The sequence below is a fragment of the Chaetura pelagica genome, unplaced genomic scaffold, assembly GCF_000747805.2.
Source record: "Chaetura pelagica isolate M959 unplaced genomic scaffold, ChaPel_1.0 scaffold159, whole genome shotgun sequence".
In the NCBI taxonomy this organism is placed as follows: Eukaryota; Metazoa; Chordata; class Aves; order Apodiformes; family Apodidae; genus Chaetura; species Chaetura pelagica.
Genome location: NW_009954555.1, coordinates 2,905,485 through 2,913,590, shown reverse-complemented (window position 1 = coordinate 2,913,590; position 8,106 = coordinate 2,905,485). Strand labels below are relative to the sequence as shown.

The window sequence follows — 8,106 nt, the reverse complement described above, 5'->3', positions numbered from 1 at the left end:
GAGGGGGGTAGTAGTGGTCTGTCTCACTGCTGGCTGGGTTGTGCTCCAGCACAGCCATACTTGTCCTGCTGGGTCTGCCAGGAGCTGCCCTCGCCTCCCATGGATTTCAGCTGGAAATGAGTGAGGATATGGGAACGCAGATGGCTGGGAAGCAGCGCAGGGACCTGGGGAGGGAAAGGGTTTGGGGCACACACCTCGGCTATGTCTGCGGATGCCGGTGCCCCCTTCCTCACGCCCTGATCTCTCTGCCCCCCCTTCCCCTTGCTTCGCTGCTGCAGGCATGGATAACTTCGAGTACAGCATCCAGCTGAACGACAGGGAGTGGGCTGAGTTCCTCTCGGCGTCGGAAGAATGTGCCCTAGCGCCCGCCGCCCTGGCCACGGCCGAGGAGCAGTGTCTCAGTGACATTGAGCAAGGGGACGGCGTCCCGGGGAGGGACTGCAGCGCCGGGCAGCTCGCCGACAGGGTGGGCAACAAGCCAGGGCCAGGCTGGGGACACTCTGCCCCACGTGGGGTGGCCACAGACACCTCCCCGCCATGGAGCTAGACCCTCCAGGCAAGGCATGCCAGGAGGTGCTGGAGAAGCCTCTCCATCCCAAGAGTGTGGTGGCTTCTGCAAGGGATGGTGCTGGGGGAGCTCATGGGGAACCTGCAGCCAAGACCCCCATGGAGCTAGACCCTCCAGGCAAGGCATGCCAGGAGGTGCTGGAGAAGCCTCTCCATCCCAAGAGTGTGGTGGCTTCTGCAAGGGATGGTGCTGGGGGAGCTCATGGGGAACCTGCAGCCAAGACCCCCATGGAGCTAGACCCTCCAGGCAAGGCATGCCAGGAGGTGCTGGAGAAGCCTCTCCATCCCAAGAGTGTGGTGGCTTCTGCAAGGGATGGTGCTGGGGGAGCTCATGGGGAACCTGCAGCCAAGACCCCCATGGAGCTAGACCCTCCAGGCAAGGCATGCCAGGAGGTGCTGGAGAAGCCTCTCCATCCCAAGAGTGTGGTGGCTTCTGCAAGGGATGGTGCTGGGGGAGCTCATGGGGAACCTGCAGCCAAGACCCCCATGGAGCTAGACCCTCCAGGCAAGGCATGCCAGGAGGTGCTGGAGAAGCCTCTCCATCCCAAGAGTGTGGTGGCTTCTGCAAGGGATGGTGCTGGGGGAGCTCATGGGGAACCTGCAGCCAAGACCCCCATGGAGCTAGACCCTCCAGGCAAGGCATGCCAGGAGGTGCTGGAGAAGCCTCTCCATCCCAAGAGTGTGGTGGCTTCTGCAAGGGATGGTGCTGGGGGAGCTCATGGGGAACCTGCAGCCAAGACCCCCATGGAGCTAGACCCTCCAGGCAAGGCATGCCAGGAGGTGCTGGAGAAGCCTCTCCATCCCAAGAGTGTGGTGGCTTCTGCAAGGGATGGTGCTGGGGGAGCTCATGGGGAACCTGCAGCCAAGACCCCCATGGAGCTAGACCCTCCAGGCAAGGCATGCCAGGAGGTGCTGGAGAAGCCTCTCCATCCCAAGAGTGTGGTGGCTTCTGCAAGGGATGGTGCTGGGGGAGCTCATGGGGAACCTGCAGCCAAGACCCCCATGGAGCTAGACCCTCCAGGCAAGGCATGCCAGGAGATGCTGGAGAAGCCTCTCCATCCCAAGAGTGTGGTGGCTTCTGGAGGGGATAGTGCTGGGAGAGCTCACTGGGAACCTGCAGCCAAGACCCCCCTGGAGCTGGACCCCCCAGGCAAGGCATGCCAGGAGGTGCTGGAGAAGCCTCTCCATCCCAAGAGTGTGGTGGCTTCTGGAGGGGATAGTGCTGGGGGAGCTCACTGGGAGCCTGCAGCCAAGACCCCCGTGGAGCTGGGGGCCCCGTGCTGTGCAGCTGAGGCCTCTGCAAGGGCAGACACCCTGGATGTGACTTGGCCCGAGATGTATGAGTATTTGTTCTGTGACTCCCAAGGGGAAGAAGAAGGAACGGAGGACTCTCTGGAGGGGAAGAAAACACCCTTGGAAAGGGAAATATCCTTGCCTGAACTGTATGAGTATTTTTTCAATGAACCAGAAGGAAACAGGAAAAAAGCCAAGGGTAAAGACAGGAAGCGAAAGAAGTTCAGCAGCTTGGACCAGACTCTGCTGCAAAACGAGGATCCTGACGGGTCTCCCATCAAAGACTCCCTGGTTATCTCAGTCCCTGAGGTGTCCAAACACTTCTTTCGGGGTGGGCCTGGGAACAGGGCAGGCTGGAGAGGGATCTTCCCAATCGCCCCAGCCTCTGAGGTGAAGAAAGCTGTGGGGGCTTTGAAGTCCCTCCTGCAGCGGCCAATGAGGCTGGTGAGAGGCCAAGCCCCAGCTGCCCAGGCTCTGGTTCGGAGGAGATCTGGAGAGAAACTCGCCCTCGTCCCTCTGGCTCCACTGGGAAGAGGCCAGGAGCAACCAGAAGGGTTGGACATGGCCCTTGCACTGACAGGTAAAGCATTGTTACCCCCTGCCAGGAAGCCCTGGCACGTTTCCTTGCCCCACAGCAGCCCTGGGCTCTCGCAGGGATCTTTGGATGGGTGGCTGAGGCCACCACCATGACGTGCTGTGTGGCACTGGCTCTGTCTCCTGATGCTCACCATGTCCCTATGCCAAGATAATGCTGCTGGCCCAGCCCTGCAGGAGGCATGGAGAGGGAATCTGGCTGTATTCTGTACACAACTGGCTTTGCTCCCCACAAACTCCAATGCTGAGGCTCATGGCAGTGTGCATGCCACCAGCTGAAATCAGTTTGGCCCAAAGTTCCTCTCCCAGCTGACTCAGTTATCCCCCTGATGGATATAATGATATAACTTACTGTGGATCTGATCTGTTCTTTTGCACTCTGGCCAAGAAAAGCTTCCTGGAGTGGCTGGTAGCATTAAACATGACATGTCTGGTGTCATTGCAAGGTCTGGGGGGATAGGAATCCCCTCCCATTGCCATCCATCTGCCTACAGAACCACATACCTGTAGTTCTGGTTGAGGGAATGGGAGGCAAAGCAGCAAAATCCTTGCATCCCAAAGATCTCATGCCCCTGAGATGAGGCAGTGGCTGCTGAGCTACTGGCTTGTCAAGTCTGGGCTGCTAATCCATCTGATATTGGTAGGGGAAAAGGTGTGCATGGAGTGGAACATGCCCAGGGCTGCCCACTGAAAGAGGTGAGGGGGACTTTATAGCACAAACTCATTTGAAAAACACCCTCCTGAGACCTCAGAGGTTGCCTGAGTATTAACTGGTACTGGAAGGGAGGGGAAACAGAATGAAGGGAGAGCAAGTCTGACCCACTAGGACAGCCAGTGTGTTTATCTTAAAGCTTATATGATGCTCACAGCCCCAGTGCCTCACAGTTAATATTAAAACCAAATAATGAATGAGTCATCCCAGAAGGTGCCTGAAAATAGAGCTTCCAGTCTGTTTGCACAGAGGAAAAGCCCCTTTGCCAGGGTCGTAGCTAATTAATAAGCCAGCTTTAATTAAAAGCCTGATCAAATAAACATAGGAGTAAAAATAACCTGCTCTTGCAATGTATCTTCAAGTGGTGCTAGACTGGAACTCCAACAGAGAAATGCAGGGCACTGAGGGTTGTTTTTCTCCCTGGCAGTGGCAGGTGGGGCAGTGAGGAGGGGTCTGCAGAAGGATGCTGAGCACTGGTGCTTCTCAGGGGGGTTTGTGCTGTCCTAGAGCTGCATGGATCTCAGGGCACTGCCTGGCAGGACCCTGCCCAGGGGGACCTGCCTGCAGCCCCAGGGCACAGGGCTTCCCTCGGGGTCTGAGCAAAGGGTAAAGCTGAGAGGGGTGAAAAGTGTTCCCGGCTCCTCAGGAAACACACCCAAGTCCTAAACAGGACTAGACCAGCAGTGAAAACAGGTCTTCTGGGAGGGCAGATGTGTGACCAAGGTGTATTTCTCTGGGAGGGCAAAGGGATTCACTGCCCAGAGGGATGGGAGGCAGAGGAGATGGTGTAAAAGCCCAAACCTCCTTCTCTTCTCCTCGCAGGGACGCCCGAGGTTCCGCTGGCGCTGACCCACAAAGACATGTGCCTGGTCTTCTGTGCCTTTGCCTCCTGGGCAGTGAAGACCTCCGACCTGCAGGCTCCAGATGCCTGGAAAACCAGTATGTACAGAGCCCAGCCTGGTGGGAAATGGGTGGGAAGGACCTTGTGGAAGACATGGTGGGGAGAAAGGCAGGGCTGCTGACACACCTGACACTGCCTGTGGGGAAATGCAGTCGTTTTCCTGGTTTTCCAAAGTGTCCTGTTACTTCCTAACACCTCTCTCCTATAGAAATGGCTGTCCTGGTTCCTACCCACTTAGGTTGTCCTTTCCCCAGACAAAGTGACTGCTGACTTGAACTGAGCCACAGGACAAGTTGGTATCTCTAGCTTTGGCCCTGCTCCATCCAGCCTGGCAGGGACCAACACCAGAGCCAGGGGACAAGAGGCTTCTTTAGGATCCATGCTGGTTAGAAGCTGGAGCAGGACCTAAAGTGTAAAGGTCCATCTCAGCTGGAACAAATGCACGTATTTTTCTAACATGCTCTAAAGGTACAATCTTTTTTCTAAATCATAGATTCATTAAGGTTGGAAAAGATCTCTAAGATCATCAAGTCCAACCATCAACCCAACACCACCACGCCCACTAAACCCTGTCCTGAAATGCTCAGCTGAGGTATCCTGGTGCAGAGTCCTGCAAGCAAACAGAGCTCTCCCAGTTCCTCTCCAACCACAGCACTTGAATAACTGGTGGGGACAGAGGGAGCTGAATTAACTGAGCAGCAGCCCAAGGGCTGCAGGTCACTGGATGAGCAGGACAAGGGACCAGCCCGTGGGCACCACAGATCCCCCACCATGGGGTGAGACACCAGGGCCAGGGCTTCCCACTGCTTGTCCCTGGCAGGAATGTCCCCCACTAAGGTCACATAGGAAGCTGACACCCCTGCCTGAGAATAGCTCATTAGCTAAAGTTGCTGGGAGCAGTCATCACAAGGAGCTTTTGGCCTTTCCTTCTTAGTATGAGATGGTCAATGTGGCCTCAGAGAGGGTGTGAAAAGCAGGATCTGGGCCTCGTGCCCCAGGGATTGCATAACCCAGTGAGCAGGAGGGGAGGCCAGAGGCCTGGCTGGCATCCTGGGCCAGCAGCTCTCTTCTGGCACTTTAGGGTCTAACAAGTTGGATTTCCCTGTCTATATCCCCAGGTTCTGACATGTAAAACCAAGTCAAGTCTGAATTCAAACTGGGAAGTCCAAAGGCACAGGGTGGGCTCTCAGTCTATCTTGGGCATGGATCAGGGGAATTTTACCTCTCTTAAAAGCCAAGCTAAAAACAGTAGCAGAAAGTACAAAGAAGAGCTTGATTCTGTGTATAATCTGCATTAGTTATTTTTTGTAGCTTTACATTTTCTGATTCTGGGTTTGGGGCATTTTCTGCTTTTGGCTGGGATCAGGGTATCCACAGACAACCCACAAAATGGTTATTTTTCTTGGCATCTTCCTGGTCCAAACAGAAGTAGAAAATGAAGGGACTGTCCCGAATCCCTGGTGACTTTTTCTTCTCACCCCAGATTAATTCCCCTAGATCTCCACATGAACCTGTATATCTAACGACCACCCATCTCCTCCACATGCATAAAATGTGTTGTGTTTCTCTTCAAAAACAGACATTTCCTGTCAGATGGAGGTGTGATCCATGTGCCCAAACTATAGGACTAGCTGTGGTTGGTCAGGTTGGGCACAGGTCAGGGCTGAACACACTGGGAACCAGCACAGTGTGGTGGGAATGAGGAGCAAAGGCAGGAGGGGACTGAAAAGGGAGGGGAGTGACCCCCACACATCCCATGGACCAGGGCGAGCCAAGAAGCTTGTGATCTTGGGTTGGAAGAGATCTTCAGGTTTGGAAGAAGCACCCAGACTCACTCTGGAAATGTGTTGGGCTCTTTTCCAGTGTTCCTGGCAAGTTTTGGCACCCTCTCTGCCATCCGCTACTTCCGAAGGCAGGTCAGAGAAGGACACCCCCGGGTCTAGGCTCTGCACACCAGAGGTGCTTCCCGAGGACATGCCAGGATGGTGGAGGTGGAGACTGGGGACTTTGTTCTTGGGCAGTGTGAGAAGCCTGGATCCCAGCACCAAGACTTCTCTGGACCCATCCCTAAAGAGGACAGATGTCACAGGGAGCAGGATCCTTCCAGTGACAGTCACTTGCAATACGGTAGGAGGTTTGTACCCGTGCTGGACAGAAGAGGAGCCCAGCCTGGGCTCTGGTCTTTCTTTGCACAACTTCTTGCATATTTGTGCCATCTCCTAGGAGTAGTCACAGTGTCTGTTCTAGGGAGCTGCTTGTCCTTCCTCCCTGCTGCAGCCACCTGGTGGCAAAGGAGGACGTGGAGGGAGGGGAGAGCAAAAAGAAACCAGGAAAGTGCTTCATTCCCGTGAAAAGGTTGGGGTGCCTGTGAAGGACGAGAGGAGAAAGCTTTGGGGAAGAGCTGTCTCTGTCCAAACATGGTCCTTTGCTGAGCATGTGCTGGCTGGGCAGCAGGATGGAGAGGCCACTCACTTGGCAAGGCCCAGGTCTCCCGTGACTGGTTTGGCTCAGTGCAGGAGGACTCATCCTCTTGGATTTCACTCCCAAGAAGTCACAGCTTGGCCTCACGGTTCAGGAGGCTGAGATAGGGTTTCCTGGTGCATGTGGTGGCCTCAGCCCTGCTGAGCTGGAGCTGTGGATGTGGTGTTTGTCCCAGTGGGTGAAGAGCACCCACCGCAACGACACGTCTCCCATGGGCAGGGGTCAAGCAGCCAGAGCCAGGGGAAAGGGCAACTGGGGAGGGTGCTGTGGGATGGAAAGGGGCTGCAGGGGCAGCAGGAAGTGGGGCTGAGCTCTGGGAAGCCTCAGGAAAGAGCCCTGATGAGAACAGGAGAGTATTGGAGAGGAGGATGTACGTGTTTGGCTCTGAGAATCACCAGATGAAGGGTCTAGAAAGATAGACCTGGCTGGGAGGAGATGGGGAGTGAGGAGGTGCTGTGGCTGAGTGTGCAGCCTTGTGGGGCTGGGGAGGGTGGAGGGACCCAGGATGGAAGGTGGGGTGAAAAATGAAAAGTGGTTCAGGTTCTTCACTGTCTCTAGTGCCTTCCTGATCACTCAAAGGCATTATTCATGAGGGGTTTTCTTCACTCCCAAGTGTGATAACAGCATGAATGTCAGATTTGTTAAGCACTTAGGGACCAGATCCACAAGGGTACTGGGAGAAATCTGCCCAGAGGACCTATGTGGATCTGTCTGTGAGCTTTACAGGAACAGTCTGTGGCAACGTTTGTCTTAGGAAACGAGGGAGAAAAAGTTTAGCTCTTTCCTTGTGCTGCAGAGTGCCATGCAACTTTAATGTGTGTGAGGTTGTACTTAAGACCATCTATTATTGCTGATAAGAGAACAAACTACCATTGTACAGTGAGATACATGGCAGTGAATAGCAAGAAAGAGGGATGTTCAGGGTCTGTGTGGACTGTAGTAGCTGGATATCCAGTAAGAGAAGTTTTGTGGAGGAGGAGAACAGATAACATATGCTGGAAGCTTCTAATAAACATCTATCTCATGTAATACTTCTGTGTACATTCCTGTGTCTGCATTGTTTGTGTGTGAAGCTGTTGAGTGAGCACTGGGCTTTAAAGAATGAGAAATCAATCCATTATGTGTCTGTTGACAGAAAAATGAGGGAGTTGATGTGCTGGTTGAGGAGCCCTGGGGGGGACAGAGTATGCAGGGAGATGGGCTGTTTCTCCTCTTCTTTGGCTCAGTCCCCATGCCAGCCCCTCTGAGACCCATCCTGGCTGTCACATGTTGCTAACAGCCTGATCCAGAATCACAGAATGGTTCTGGTTGGAAAAGACCTTTAAGATCATCGAGTCCAACCATTGATCCAACTCTACAGAGTCCAGTGCTTAAACCAGATTCCTAAGCAGCACATCTGAATGTCTTTCAAACAGCTCCAAGGATGGTGATCCAACCACTTCCCTGGACAGACTGTTCCAGTGTTGAATTACCCTTCCAGTGAAGAAGTTTCTTCTCATGTCCAACCTAAACCTCCCCTGGCATGTCATGCAGAGTTAAGTCCCCAGGGTAAGGGACA

The 8,106-nt window shown here is 54.3% G+C and overlaps 1 protein-coding gene across 1 annotated transcript; it reads left to right on the top strand.

The window, feature by feature from the left end:
• Window positions 1–666: 666 nt before the first annotated feature.
• On the top strand, window positions 667–6,010 carry LOC104395551 (PGC-1 and ERR-induced regulator in muscle protein 1-like). Its single transcript, XM_010005258.1, has 3 exons — window positions 667–2,440; window positions 3,989–4,105; window positions 5,931–6,010. The coding sequence occupies exons 1-3, from the start codon at window positions 667–669 to the stop codon at window positions 6,008–6,010; spliced, it is 1,971 nt and encodes a 656-aa protein (XP_010003560.1).
• Window positions 6,011–8,106: the final 2,096 nt, after the last annotated feature.